The sequence below is a fragment of the Lathamus discolor genome, chromosome 10 (assembly GCF_037157495.1).
Source record: "Lathamus discolor isolate bLatDis1 chromosome 10, bLatDis1.hap1, whole genome shotgun sequence".
Classification (NCBI taxonomy): domain Eukaryota; kingdom Metazoa; phylum Chordata; class Aves; order Psittaciformes; family Psittacidae; genus Lathamus; species Lathamus discolor.
The window spans coordinates 7,693,889-7,709,202 of NC_088893.1; the positions used below are offsets into that span (position 1 = coordinate 7,693,889).

A 15,314-nucleotide genomic window follows, 5' to 3' on the forward strand; every position below is an offset into this window, starting at 1 on the left:
AGCCAGTTTCTGGCTGCTGGTTCCCTTGTCTTAGTAGCAGTCTTTCAAACAGTTGCTTGTTGCTGTCTCATGTTTTACAGACATCTTGTTTTGAAAGCCTGCAGAGCAGTCTCCATCTGAGCTGCCTTTTCAGTCTGCAAGGAGAAGCTGGCACTTCCAGAGCATAATTCATCACATCTCTCTTGTGAGATGTGCTCTAGAAATGCTTGTTTCTCTGTGCAGACAAAGAACTGAGTATAGACTGCCTCAGAGAGGTTAGGGGAAAGAGGAGTGTTATACAAGTCTACGAAAAGAGGTTCCATCTTGCATTGGAATAAAGACGAGATGCCTCCCTTTGTGTGTGCTCTATGAAGAGCAGTGGGGACACAACTCATCAGTAATAAGTGGATCACTAGATGGAAACAATGGCAAGCAGGAGCATTTGAATCAATTGAGGGGAACTCCAAAATAAGGAAGGAGCAGATCTGTTAATTTCATTTTGGCACCAGTATCTCACCTTATACAATCAGAGTGGCAGTCAAGACCCCTAAAAGCAACTGGAGAGGCTTGCATAATTTTCCACTTTCTCCTCAACCCTATCAATGATGTGTTGATTCCTCTTTGCAGGCTTTTCATAGACCAGGCATTGTGCTGTGGTTAAACAGTACTTGTTGTGTGTGAATAATGGGATCCTGATGATATAAGATGGGTTTTCCTACAGTAGCACATGCACTGCATCTGCTTTCCACATATGTCATAGCTTGTCCCTGTTCCCAGGCTTTCTGTACCCTCTTTCCCTGCAGAAGAGCCGCTATGAGACATACATCAACCTGCTGTGCATGAAGATAAAAGTCGGGACAGATGACCTGGAGAGAATTGAAACCAGTTTCTTTAAGGTGGAAGCTGACGACATTGCTTTGCGGAAGACACATTCCAGCCCTTCCTTGAGCCAAGGGCACATGTCCATCAGCTGTAAGGTGGAAAAGGACATTTTAGAGCAGAACACTTAACAAGGAACGCGTGCACAGCAGGATGAATCGGCGATGCTTTGCTCCTGGAACAGATTGATGAGCACAATTTTACCTAGGAAATTACATGAGCAAAACCATAGACGTGTATGACACGGTGATTGCTCTAGTGAAAGAAATCAAAGAAGCTTTAGTTGACACTCTCTGGCAATGCTCTGGCATTTCAGCATCATAGACACACCATCTCTTCCTCATCTCCAACAGCACCAGTGGCTTTTATTTCCCTCCTACCACAGCCTGTACAACAAATGGATATGCTGGTTCTCTAAGGGCCAGGTTGCTCTTTTCTCCACCAGCCCTCTCTCTCCTCCTCCTTCTCTCCCTGGAGTCCCCTCCAGTTCATGTCCACAGTGCTCGGCAGTGCAGGAAACTGAGCCGAGATGTTGGTCTGTGGCACCAACAGTGCTCCCAGAGAAGGGCACAGTGTGGCGGGGAGCAGGTCCCTCCCATGAGAGGAGCACCGGTCAGCAGGGTGACAGCACGGATGTCATGAGCCACTCACTGACCAAGCGAGAGGCGTCTTTAGCACAGCCTGCGGGCACATCATCTGCCCACGGCAGGAGAGGCCTGAAGTGCCCTCTGTCACCTTATCCTTTTTTTTTTTTTATATATATATATATATATAAATATATATACATATGAATATATATAAATAAATATATATATATATATAAGGAAACTTTAATGTGGGTTTTTAACCTCAGTGTGCCAGTGAAGGCTAGCTGCCTGGGGAAGACACAAGAGACCGTGGAGGGTCTGACCAGCCCACCAAGATGTTTTAAGAAACGCAGTAGCCTATGTGTCCTTTTTCCTTTTTTCCCCTCCTTTTTTTACTGGAATGGAAATCCCACCTGGCTTTGCTGTGAAACATCGCTCTCCTATTCCTGCTCCTTCAGACAGACTGCCCAAGTGGCTGCTTATTTAGCATCCATGGCATCTGCCACTTGGGGTTCGAGACACGACTGGAGCCGTGCTTCGAATCCAGCCGAACCTTCATGTGCAGGAGTGATTCCACCTGCCCATCACTGTCGTACTGCCTACATCTGCGATGCACATGCTATACTCTTTTAAGCGGGGAATTGTGTTTCTGTTCCTTTCTGCTGTCTGTGGTCTAATGATTTACTGTTGTGCTAGAAGTGATTTCTCTACATTTCCACACCACAACTGTCCTCCCACACTTTATTTATTTATTTCACTGTTTGCTTTGGTCCTTTATCTCAGATTGCTTTTCTTTCCCCTAGGTGCATTCACAGTAATCAAGTTCCAGTTTTGAAGGATCTTGTAGCTGCTAATTACAGTCATTTATGGTCTATGTTTTGCAGCTTTTTTTTTAAACAAATAAGGTTTATTTGGACCTTCAACATTTGAGAGCCTATGGACTACTGTTTTCCATGATGGTTCATGACACTAAAAACCTCTGCCCAGCTTTGTCACCTCTTCTTTTATCTCTGTTTCTTTGTACAGTTTGATAGTTTATTTGAAATGATGCACTAATAATCATGTAAAAAAGAATAACAATAAAGCTGAATCTGTTGGTAAAGAGAACTGGTCTGAAGTACAGTTCCACCATGCACTAGATTGGTCCCAGGCTTCACAGCACTGAATGGCTGGGCTGACACAAACCTCCACCAGTGCCACATGGAAATCAGGTTCCTATGGACAGGCAATGCTGGAAAATCACAGTGCCTTTCCAGGAGTGAGTACCAGCCTGTCCATCCTCCCGGGTGCTGAAAGCACTGACCTGCTCGTGCTCTTGATGGATAGCTCTCCTATGGAGCAAGTGTGGACAGATGGGCTGCTTTGGGAACACATTCAGGTAACTCTTCCCTCTGCCTGGTGCATCCCACACCTGTCTGTCCACGTGCAACCCAGAGGTTTATGGGAGGAGGAAAACACCAGTATCTGCACTGGTGTTTGGAGATGTCCTGGGAACTGTTCCCAGAGGAGCCCAGGACTAAACTGAGTGTCATGGCTGTTTCTCTGAGGCATCACTTGCTTTGCTGTGTCGGGCACTGTACAGGCATCCCTTTCACTGAAGATCTCCAAGATGCTGCTACACACACGAAGCATCTGGGGCCCAGACTCACACCATGAAAACCTGGGGGAAAGCCAAATCCTCACCAAAATCCCAGGTAATATGTTTGTACCTCAGCCTGTGCTTTCTGACTGCCCCCTCCAGCAGGCAGTGATATCTCCAGTGTGTTTGAAACCACCAAGGGCAGCTCCGTTCTTCATGCTGAAGGTGCCAGGCAGCCATTCTCAGCTGGGAGTAAGCTCCAGGGAAAAGCTCATGTGGGCACTAGGAGAGGGTCTCAGAGCCATGAGACTCATCACCTAATGGATGTGGAAAGGGGTGGCAGATAGTGCTAAACAGCCCTTGGCAAGGCAGCTAGGAGGGTTGAACTGGCACTTTTTGACAACCAGCAGTTTGCCTTGATGAGCAAGTGCTGATCTGGTTGCATATGCACGTGGAGATGTGCTGAGCAGCCAAACTGCCTTGTTTGACCAACCTGAAGCCTCAGACTGTGACCAGGAAGAAAAGGCTTGCTTTCTCCCTCTTTCCCTCCTTGGAGGTGCAGGATTCAGCCATTCACCCAGAGAGCAGAGCAGCATCTCAGAGGAATTAAGCAGCCGCATCTTTTTCTCACTGAGGTACCCAAATGCACTTTCTAGCACAGCCCCACCTGTGCCAGCCCCTCCAGCAGGCAGTGCTGGCGCTTGGACAGCATGCCCTGGTAGTGCTGGTGCAGCCTGACCTTCCTGCCAGGCCCCTTCTCCCAGACGCAACCCAACACCAAAGGCACTTTACAGGTACATTTTGTAGGCTCTTCAATCCCAAAGCCAGGATCTGATGCTGCTCTCCTGCTTGCATCACCCCCTCTGTGCCAGCAAAGCAGTTCCCCCCCCGGGAAGGGTGGCAAAGGCATCATACATGTGGAACAGAGCTGGCAGGAGGCTGCCCCCACCTGTGAAAATTGCTGTAAAATGTTTACAGCCCAAACCTAGGAATACGCATGGATGGAAACGAGGGGTCTAAAAATAAACCAGTCAGGGAAAAAGGAGAGAGATACAAGCTTCCTTTAGAGGCAATTGGAGAGAAAATTGAAGTAGTGTAAGTCCCTCCAAATATAGAACACCATTATGGGAATCAAGGGGCGTGTTGAACAAGAAATCACTACAAGAAATCACGAGGCTGCCATGGCTCAAAGCTCGCTGCGTCTCAGCAGATGCAAAGCATCACAAATCCCAGTGAGCAGTAAAACATCCCTCTGCATGGGACAGCACTGGGCAAAGCCACAGCTCCTTTCCAGAGGCGTCAGAGAGCAGATCGTGATGGTGATGCCTGGTGTGGATCAGCTGCACCGAGCACTGAGCACACCCCACAGCGCTGCACCCCAGCAGGAGCCGCAGCCTTCTTGTAATGCAGATGCTGCTGTGCCAGCCCCAGGTAGACATAGAGAATGGTGTGGGTTGGAAGGGACCTTTAAAGCTCATCTAGTCCAACCCCCCCATGGGGACATCTTCAGCTAGATCAGGCTGCTCTGAGGCCCATCTAACCTGGCCATGAACACTGCCAGGGATGGTGCGTCTCTCACCTCTCTGGGCACCCTGTGCCAGTGTTTCTACACCCTTACTGTAAAAAAAACATTTCTTCCATTGAATCTAGTTTAAGACCACTGCCCCGTCCTATTGCAACAGGCACTACCAAAAGGTCTGTCCCTGCTTTCTTATAAGCCCCCTTAAAGTACTGCAAGGCCACACTAAGCTCTCCCCAGAGCTTCCTCTTCTCCAGGCTGAACATGCCTGGCTCTCTCAACCTGCATCCAGAGCAGACACGAGTCAAATGTCCACACCAGGTAAAAAACCACCCACCTCAGTGTCTCTACAGATGTTTATGTGGGGAGAGGCTGAGAAAGCTGGGACTGTTCAGCCTGGAGGAGGCTCGGGGAGGGCGGTGCTATCCATGTGTATAAATACCTGATGGGAGGCAGTGAAGAAGGAGCTGGGCTCTTCTCAGTAGTACCCAGTAACAAGACCAGGCAATGGGCACGCAATGAAAAACCAGGAAATTCAGCCTGAACACAAGAACACACTTTTTTGCTTTGAGGGTTACCGAGCACTGGCAGAGGTTTCCCAAAGAAGTGGTGTCACCATCCCTGGAGATACTCAAACCCTGATTGGGTACAGTCCTGGGCAGCTATCTGAGTGAGCTGGTTGAGAAGGTGAATTAGAGCAGACGACCTCCAGAAGTCCCTTCCAGCCTCAACCAGCCTGTGATTCTGTGTATGGTACCAGCTCCCCATTTGCTCCCCAAAGTGCCTGAGATCAATGCAGCCCACAGCTTGTTATTTCTTATTTTATTTATAATATAAAAAATGTTCAAGTGTTAAACAGTCGAGAGTTCTGACATTCAGACAATCCAGAGCAAACTTTGACTATCATCTTATGACAAATTAGCAGAGTTTTCTATCTGACCCCATCATGGGTGAGGAATAGAGGGTTTAGTTACTTTATTGCTAAAAGTTAAATGAAATAATACACTGTCAATTGTTGTATTATCTTCTCAGTCACAGCTTCACCATGCATCCAATCTACAGTATCTGAAATGCAAAGGACATGCAGAAGTAAAAATATAAAAAGAAAAAAGTCAGGCTACAATGTAAACAGGTTTGCTGCAGAGAACTGAGGAGAGAGGGGCACTTCCACGGGGGTGCTCTGCTGCCTGGACACACAGGACTGTCTCTTTGCACCACAGAGCCGAAGGCCAGAGCTGCTCCAAGCTTGGAAACACGACGTCCATCGCCGGTGGCAAGATGTGACGGTAACAACTGTTTGTACAACACATGGCACAGAGGAATCCGCTTGCTGGGGCTGCCCCAAGCGGGGCCTGTCCAGCCAGCACAGGAGTGACAAGCAGAGCTTTGGCTCCTACCATATCCCAGACAGCATGGCTGACAGACGGCTGGCACAGTGACCAGGGCAAGCCTTGGCCGTGCTGCACCTTGGGGCCACCTCCATGTGTCCTCCCAGAACCACATGAACCATGGTGTGTGGGACACCACAGCCCTGGCAGCCCTACGGCAACACCATGCTGCAGCTACACTGCTCTGTGAAGGGGATGCTGCAGTTGGCATGGCACTGGTACAGCACCACAGCTCTGTCGGGACCAGCACACCGTGCCGTCTGCCTGCCAGGGCAGTGCGCTGGGCTCAACCCTACGTGATGGGGCATTATCTCACCATGTTCATATGGGCATCTGCCTTGTCTGACAAACCTGTGCCAACCCAACTTGAGACCCACAGGTGAAATGGCCAAAGGTTGAGAGCTATTCTGTAAGGGCTGCTGCTGCTGCGACTGCGTTTTCTCTTCCTACCTGTGTGGCAAAAGAAGCATCACTTCTCCATTCCAGGATGGTGCTGTTGGGTTTCTTTTTTCTTCTGATTTAAGCAAAAATACAAGTATCTTACAGGGCAAGACAGATCCCCATTAGACATGATAATGGTAATGCTCCCACTCATGTCCTTGATGTGTGTTTAAACAATACCTTAAAGAATAAGATCATTAATAGCAGGGTACGGGACAAAGTGGCAAGGCTGTTTTCTTCCAACGGAGGAGCGCCCTTATGACAGATTGTCTCCCAAACAAAAAAATCTATGATCTTAAAAAATGCTACTGAAACAGACTCCTCGGCATGAATCCCAGCACTAGCGTACAGCAAAAGGCACCACGATAGTTTTGTTTTTCTATTTTTTAAGTAGTCAAAAATTGGCCCACTTTTTTTTTAACTTTATTGTTTGTTTTCTTTTTTTTTTTTTTTTAACTTTTTTTTTTTTTCTCGGAAGCTGTAAATCAAGACATTACATATAAATAGAGATTCCTTATAAAAAAGTCATTGTCGTTAGCTATTATAAGACAACTTTGCTAAAATGAAAATAAAACATTTTATTTGTTATAATTTCCCCACCCCCCCCTCTTTTATATAAAATAAAAATATTTATCTTTGTTTTGTCTCATCTCCCCTCCTCGGCCTCCTCCGTGCAGCTCATGTCTGTGGGCGCACAAGTCCGGGAGGTGCCTAGAGAGGATCCGGGTCGGGTTTGGGCGTCGTGTGCGCCAGGCTGCTGCGCCCGCTCTCCCCAGGCGCGCTGTGCCTGCTGCAGGAGTAGTGAGTCCGGCTGTCACCCGGCCGGTGCAGCGGCGGCGACCCTGTGTGCACCACCTCATTGTTCTGAGTGCTTAGGAACGGCGTGCTCTCGGCCACCAGCTCCTCGTCAGACTCACTGTAAGAGGCGCTGCTCAAGGAGAAGGAGTCCCGGACGGCTCTGGCTCTGTGAGGGATGTGCCCGTTCAGTTTGGATTTTTTCCACCGCCTGTTGCTGCTGGCTGTTTTCTTTGGCTGCTCTAGCGCTGTGACGTACTCCTGCGTCGTCTCGTACTCGTCGTCCTCCGTGATGCGGAAGGGGCTGGAGGGCAGGCTCCCCATGCTGTCGTTTAGGTAGGTCTTCCTTTGGTAGTAGCTGTCGTACCGCTGCGTGTCCTGGAAGGGGAGCTGGTACCGCCGCAGCAGGGGCTGCTGCTCCTCCACGCGGAAGCTGATGGGGGCCGCCGGCGGCAGGGAGACAGCGTGCGCTGAGTTGGGGGACGTGATCTCGAAGGTGGGCACCTGCGCGGCCATTGAGTAGTGGAAGTCGACAGGCGACAGGCGTGCTGGTGTGGTCAGTGCCGACACGTACCTGGGAGAAGTAACACATCTGTTTAGACACCAGACAACTCCAAAGCCTCCAGCTGAGCCTCTGCTCTGCTCCAGCGCACATGGTCCTGGAGCTCAGCATCTCCTGCAGAACCAGACAGAGAGACCTTGCACAGCTGTGCTGAGGGAGGATGAGCTGCTGGCTTCAGTGGATGCTTGCGCACCGTGCATCCCAGGACTGCCTCTCCCAAGGGACTTGGTGTGCAGTTCCCACCCTCGGTTGCTGAATACCCTGTACCATCTCCCAGCAGACTTCCCTGCTACTCATCTGCCTGACAGGTGCTTTCTGTTCCCCCTGGAGCTGCAAGGCTTGCATCTGAGGAAGCTGCCCAAAATGCTTTCCCGCTGCTCAAGCCACAGATGGGGAAAGCATGGGCATTGCTTCCTCTAGTTTAACAAAAACCTTGTGTCTCTAAAAGGCATCTACTGCTTTAATCTACTGAGAACATCAGTGTGGCAACTCAGGTCTGGTCCAGCCCCTCTCCAAACAGCCCTTCCTTTGGCATCACCTCTTTCTAAGGAGCACGTTTCATTTCCTCTCTGTAGCGCCAATGGGGGTGTCTGCTTATTCAGCACTCCTGCTCATCAGGCGATCCACGACTACACTGAGGATGCGCATCTCTCCCCCATATACCTGAGGGCCAGATCCTGCTTGAGCTGCCAGCCTACCAAGCTGCCCAGGGTGTATTCTCAGCCGGGTTTTCTTCACCAGTTGCTGACTGCACCCCTGTGTTCCAAACCTACATTGTCACCGTGTGGGCAGGGTTCAGTGCTTGCTGCACTACCAGAGTGGCATCCTGGGGCTTTCTTTGGCAGAACCAGAGCTGGAGTTTCTCCAGTGCTACCACAGGACTGCTGGGCAGTCATTTTGTGTCTGGCACAGAGGGATGGCTCTCCTCTGCTGTGCCAGAGCAGCACCAAGCAGTGGGGTCTGACCTCTCGCTGTGTGGTGAGTCCCGCAGAGAATCCACCGAGTCACGATACTGTGTCATGGGCCTCCGCGAGTCCTCGATGCAGAAGGTGGCCCCGCGGCGAGCCCGTGCCTCCACGCACGCAGGGCTGTTACATTTACTGGTTCCCACCGAGGACAGCATTATCCCAGACTGGGAATCTGAAGTCAGACTCTCCGTCCGCTCCAAGCTCCAGGTGTGGCTTTCATGTCTGTGGACCAAACCCCAGATGGGCAGTGAGCAAGGAATCCCCACCAAGGTCTTCTCCAAAGAGCTGCGTGCAGGTACAGCTCACACTCCGCTCTGCACTGGCATCCCCTTTCTCTCTCTCACTAGGATACATCTGGCCTGGGATGCTCAACTTCCCAACCCTGCCTTTGCGTTGCTTTTGCTGCTTCTTGAAGATATGATCAGAGCTTAAGGCAAATCAGTGCATTCCAGGTATTTATCACACCACCTCCTGACAGCTGGTGATAGGATGGGGCAGCCTCTGGAGGGAGGCCAGGGCAATTCTCCTTTGCGCTTGTGTTCTGGGTGTGGAGCAACGCACTGGCCGTGCCAAGGCAAGTCTGCAAAGGATCTTCAGATGTGCCATCTGCATTGCCAAGCGACAGCCCCTTCAGAAATGATACCAGAAAGGAGCCAATAAAAAACAAAAACCCCACTCTGCTTCTCCATCAGCAGAGAAAAGCATCCCAAAGGTAGGTCTGGATGTTCAGTTTCCACTGGTTTATAAAAGATTTTGGCAGCAAAACACAAGGTGCGAAACAAAAACTATGATACGTTGGATAGACCTTCCTGAGCACTTTGAGCTCCACCTGCCCTAGTCCTGGTGCAAAGAAGACATCCCACAAGGGTTCTCTGGGGATGCAAGGGGCCACATGCACACTGGAGGTCCACCTGCACTATGGCCACAGGCTGACCCTGCTCCATAGCAGAAATATGTTGTCTGTTACAGCAGAATCTCTGAACTCCCAAACTGCAGCAGATGGAGCTGTGCCGGCAGAGGATGTGGGGTGGGGGCTTGCAGAGGACAGCAGCCCTCATTAAGACTTCCTAAGAACTTGTTAATTATTGATGGCTCCAGGCGCATGCTTGGCTGCAACCACCACATCATTTATAACATCAAACAGCGTCCTCATTAGAGGCACGCATTGAGTAAACCAGAGCCTGATTATGCCAGTATTTTGCCTCTGGCATGACTTCAAGAAACACCTGCTCGCTGCACTTGACTCAGGAAGATTAGGTGGCAGGTAGCCAGGACCAGAGGCTATGTGAGGTAGGTGCCTCCCCATAGCTGTGATGGGTTAATGCTGCCCTCCAGACACACCTTTGCATCTTCAGGAGGTTCCCAGAGGTGGCCCCAGGGTCCCAGGGCTTTGAAGTGAGCATGGGAAGCCAGCAAGGTGCAGCTCTGCAGGCACAGGGGCTCTGTGCAACTGGCTCAAGCTAGTACACACCTAGCCAGGGTTGGGCTGCAGCATACAAATTGTAAAAACCCTGGAAAACACGCCAGGAACAGGATTTCTGTGGGCAAAGGCAGCCATTTCCAGCCCCCCAAGTCATTCTTGGCTCCCTCGCTGCTTGCCGGAGGTCTAGCCAAAGGATTCTGCAGAGGAATTCACCTGAAAACCTAAGTTCAATATCTGAAATTGATCTGACACGTTGCACCCTGAGAGTACGTGCTCATCCCTGATGAATGACTGAACCCTGAAGAAACCTGCTGGGAGCTAACTTTGAGCTTTAGCTGAAAAGATTCATTGCTTCCTGGAAAACAGAGACAAACACATCGGGCTAAAGAAGTAAACAAGCCAGGACATGTTTTGCTTTATAAAAAGTCAAAGCAATGTGATCTATACATCACTGACCCCCCTGCACCCCCAGTCACTTGCCAAAGGCAAGTGCTCTCCTAGGGAAACACTGTCACTTACTGGAAGAAGCACAAGAGCTGTGTAAGCGGAAGAACCTGAACATCCAAATTCAAACCAGCACAGGACTTTCTCTAGGGTGATCCCTAGGTTGTGATTCTGATGTCACTTTCTGGACTGTGATAAACTGCACAGGAGTGGGTTTCTTTTCTAGTGAAAAACTGTGGCCCCCAACTCAGACCCTAACTTGGAGGAACTGCCCAAAAGGTTTTGTGATGTTTTGTGTACTTTGCCTTCCACAAGGCACATACATTCCAAATACATCAAGCATGAAACAACCTGTGTGTGCTTAATGAATTATTGCAGGTATCAGTGTGGCTGCAAACCCCGCTTGCGAAACCTTTCCTAGATGCAGCCTCCCATTCATGTCTGTGCAAAGCATGGAAGCACAACTTCATTTCCTCCTGGTTCACAGTTATGTCAGTGCTGCAGGCTCCTGCTGGCACCTCGCTGCAGGTCAAGGATCACACCTTTCCACACCTCTCACTAACTAGCTGTGCCAGCAAAGGCCAGCAGTGTCACCATGGCCTGCATGCCAGCATAGTGCCAAACAGCAAGTGAAAACAGGAAAGGGAGGTGAAAGAAAAAGCTGTTGCTGGCTTTGAATCTCATAGCATCCTAAGGCAAAGAGGGGAAGAAGGTTCGGGGGAAAACAGCATACATCACCTCTGACTGGACGTTGGAGTGGCTGTGGAGCAGTGATGAGATGGAGAGCAGGAATGACTTCCTGAAAAGGTTGTCTCTGTTTCCCTTCGGATCACATGCTCAGTGGCAGAAACATTCTTAGAGATATACTGTAAAACATGAAGAATCACACCATCAGCTCGGCCATGCTGCCACAGCCAAATTTGGCTGGCTTAATTATTTCTGGTGAAATCAGATGAGGACTGAGTGAACCCAATAGCTTCTCACCCCATGGAAAGAGACAAGGAGGCTGGAGCTCTGCCCCTGCACTTTGCACAGTGTCATGGGGACTGCAGAAGGGTAAGAAGAGCAGAGGGGCTCCCCAGGGGACAGTGGTACCACATGCAGCTATTGAGCAGAAAAACATCTCTGCTCACAAGGGTTATGCACCTGACAGAGTACCAACAAAAAGACAACCACATGAGATCAGTGAGACATTCAAGTCCCACAGAAATGCCAGGTGTGAGCCAAACATTTATGCTGAGATGTTGCTCCATCCACCAACAAGCACTGCTTTTCGCAGGTACACTGAGATCTCTGTGGGAGTCAGTACTTCGGGGGCAGAGGGATGTGGTTCTTAGAAATCCCCTTTCCCTCTTCCTTCATGGCTGGGATTCAAGCAAGCTAAATTTTAGCATCCAAAGGGTGACCCAGCAAAGCTTGTAACTGAGTCACTGTAGTCATTTGATCATAGAATCACAGAATCACAGACTGGTTTGTGTTGGAAGGGACCTTAAAGCTCATCCAGTTCCACCCCCTTGTCACGGGCAGGGACACCTTCCACTAGAGCAGCTTGCTCCAAGCCCCTGTGTCCAACCTGGCCTTGAGCACTGCCAGGGATGGGGCAGCCACAGCTTCTCTGGGCACCCTGTGCCAGCGCCTCAGCACCCTCACAGGGAAGAGCTTCTGCCTAAGATCCCATCTCAGTCTCCCCTCTGTCAGGTTAAAGCCATTCCCCTTGGCCTGTCCCTACAGGCCCTTGTCCCAAGCCCCTCTCCAGGTTTCCTGCAGCCCCTTTAGGCACTGGAGCTGCTCTCAGGTCTCCCCTTCAGGAGCCTTCTCTTCTCCAGGCTGCCCCTGCCCAGCTCTCTCAGCCTGGCTCCAGAGCAGAGCTGCTCCAGCCCTCGCAGCATCTCCGTGGCCTCTGGACTCACTGCAACAGCTCCGTCCCTCTTGTGCTGCTGCCCCAGAGCTGGATCAGGAGGACTGCAGGGGGGGTTCTCCCCAGAGCACAGCAGAGGGGCAGGATCCCCTCCCTCAAAGTGCTGCTTATGCTCTGGGGGTGCAGCCACAAGAGGTCCATAAACAGGGACCATCGGGAACATCTCTCAAAAAAAACAGGATCACATTCATCAAAATAAATCTGTTCCAAGTACCCTATTTTCATCCTGTGCTTCAAAGTAAAATCGCTTTTCACTTCAGATATCATTTTTGGAAAGGTTTCTATGCAGAATCTCATCTTTTGCTTCAAGTTTGTTAGTGTTTCACTCCTCACACACATGCCCACAGGTGTGTAAGCATCCACATCCACATCAAATCCCTGGCAGAAAACAGGAACTCAGTAACATGCAGCGAGATGGAGACAAAAGGTCTTACATCGGCCATTTGGATTTCCTCGGGATCCAAACGTGGATGGCTTGGCCCGTTCGCAAGGCTCCTGTTCTGATGGGCAGGGCACATGTTCTGACGTAAATGATTATGCATTTGTTTTCTTTGTTTCCTTTAAAACAGAAAGGAAAAAATCCGTAAGGAAGACTCATGGGGCTCTCTGCCCCAGAGACACCTGGGAGATGCAGATGATAGAGAAGGCAAGAGTCAGACATGCTTGTTTCAATGGTGTTTGTGAAAGCTGCAAACAGGAGGAAACAATGCCTTCAACATTTGCCACCTTCTGCTGCTTCTGCTATAAAAGATGAACATTTCTTATCATGGGCAATTTGGGAAGCTGGATCCAAGGTCTCCTCTTGCAAGACAAGGCTCAGCACAATGCAGTGGAGCCAGGGGTACCATGGTGCTGGGAGCAGAGGAGAAAAGCAGGGAGGTAGAAAGTGGGAAGCAGGTCCTGGCTTGGCCTTGGTGGCAAGGCACTCGACCTGTCCTTCATTAAGCGCAAAGTGGTAAAGCCTACAATTGCAGGGCATCCACTCTGCAAGACCCCTCATGTCCCAGGGGCACCCTGCACTGAGGTGAGGCACAAGTGAAGTAAGGAAAAATGTGCTGCCCAGACAGGGAAAGCTGGCCATAAAAGAGGTCCCCAAGCATCTTGTTCCATCAAGATAACTCTGAAAGTCCCTGAAACGTACATAGCTGAGCCCACAGCTCCTGCACAACAGCCCAGTGTGCTTCTGCTGTCAGGAGATGAGCTGCTGCCTTGAGGACCAGCTTTTCCCAGTAACAGAGCATCACCTGGCTGGAGGAAATGATGCTGATTCAGGGAATAAGCAGATGGCCCCAGGAAAACATCCTGCTCAGGCACAGCCTGCTAGGTGGCTTCACTCTTCTCCTTCATGAGACCTTCCTGGGAACACCACAGCACAGCATCTCCTTAAAGGAGCATTTTGGTGAAGAGCATGAAAACACAAAGCATGATCACGGCCATTCTGTAACCTCTAGCCAGTGCTGTCTGCTAACCACCCATACTCACTTGGTTTTACAGTAAGCTACCACACAGACGATGCCCACCACAAGCAAGGCAACGCAGATTCCCGTGATGGTTAAAACTCTCTTCTGGTAGAGCTCTTCTGCTTCTGCAAATGGAGAGAAGAAACCACAATGACAAATGGGCTCCAGCACCAGGGATGCGCCTGGCTGCACAGGAACCAGCACTGCGTGTGGGTGAGATGGAGAACAGACCTCCTGCCAATCCACTGCCTGTCTCCAATAGCTGCCCCAAACCTGAGACCATCCGGCCCAACCTTGCTCACCCCATAGGACACCTTCACTGCTTTTGCCGCTCTGTACCTTTGCCCTCTTTCACTCACCCCTTCTGTGCTCAAACATGTTGCTTTCTTTCCTTGCCCACAGCATAACTCAGTGACTAGTCTCAAACAGCCCCACGACTCTCCTCTCCCTTCCAGCAGATCCCCCTTCTCAGTAACTCAGTAGCCTACAAAGAAGTCCCCAAGCAACCCCCACTCACCCCGTACACCCATGCCCTGTGATGCTCTCTCCCATCACAGGCTCTCTGCTCTGACTTAGAATGCCTTTTCCTTGCGGCAGCTGCATGCCCTGGAGCTCTGTGGTGTGGCTAGAAACCACCAAGAAACAGGCTCTAAAGCATGTAGGTGCTGAAGAGGACATCCTAAAACAGTCCAAAAGCAGAATGAGGATGGAAAAGTGATAGTGTGTAAGACAAAGAAAAGGGAGTGGAGCAATTAAAATACAGTAACTGGTTACGGTTATGGATCTTTAATGAAACCCTAGGAAATGATTAATTTCATTGCACCAGATAACTGAGATGCACGCACAAAATTCAAGCAGCATGCTGCTGCTTCTCTCAAATACCACCATTTGTCACGGACCGCCTTTCAAACCAGGAAAGTCAGTCACTTGCATCAAAATCCAAACCATGCTGAAGTGAGGTAATTGTTCACATTAATCAAGGCTTCAGGGGAACACTCGGATGCTGCTTGCTGGGTAACTACACCTAGGCAGCAATCACATGGCAAGGGCACCTCTTCCTCTGTGGCTACACCAGAGCAGATGCTCTTCACGGCAACAACCAGCAATCTCCACTGGGATCAGCAGAAGCAATTTGGCTCTGTGGCTGGAGGACTGAGGGAAGGATTCAGTGCACACTTGCCACGAGCATTTTAGTTCAACATCTATGAGAGATGTCCTGATGCCTGCATAGTTATGTGTTAATGTTAATGGGATTTGTGCCTTCTTTAATATTCATTGAAATATTTTTTCATATAGATCAGGCAATAAAACTCATGCCATGGCTGCTGTGCTCACCATGCCCCACTAAATAACCTTGAATGGACTATATGAT

The 15,314-nt window shown here is 49.9% G+C and overlaps 2 protein-coding genes across 3 annotated transcripts in view; one reads left to right on the top strand and one right to left on the bottom strand.

Moving 5' to 3' along the window:
• Positions 1 to 2,268, top strand: part of PSD2 (pleckstrin and Sec7 domain containing 2) — a 70,766-nt gene extending 68,498 nt beyond the window's left edge. For both annotated transcript variants that reach the window (XM_065690691.1, XM_065690692.1), the window contains exon 16: positions 783 to 2,268. In XM_065690691.1, the coding sequence (XP_065546763.1) occupies positions 783 to 989 (207 nt within the window). In that variant the 3' untranslated portion in view covers positions 990 to 2,268. The remainder of the gene's footprint in view (positions 1 to 782) is intronic.
• A 3,082-nt stretch (positions 2,269 to 5,350) lies between these two features.
• Positions 5,351 to 15,314, bottom strand: part of NRG2 (neuregulin 2) — an 84,508-nt gene continuing 74,544 nt past the window's right edge. The window contains exons 8-12 of the mRNA XM_065690529.1: positions 13,965 to 14,067; positions 12,917 to 13,040; positions 11,303 to 11,430; positions 8,695 to 8,919; positions 5,351 to 7,741 (exon numbers count right to left, since the gene is read on the bottom strand). Coding sequence (XP_065546601.1) covers positions 7,084 to 7,741; positions 8,695 to 8,919; positions 11,303 to 11,430; positions 12,917 to 13,040; positions 13,965 to 14,067 — 1,238 coding nt within the window. The 3' untranslated portion in view covers positions 5,351 to 7,083. The remainder of the gene's footprint in view (positions 7,742 to 8,694; positions 8,920 to 11,302; positions 11,431 to 12,916; positions 13,041 to 13,964; positions 14,068 to 15,314) is intronic.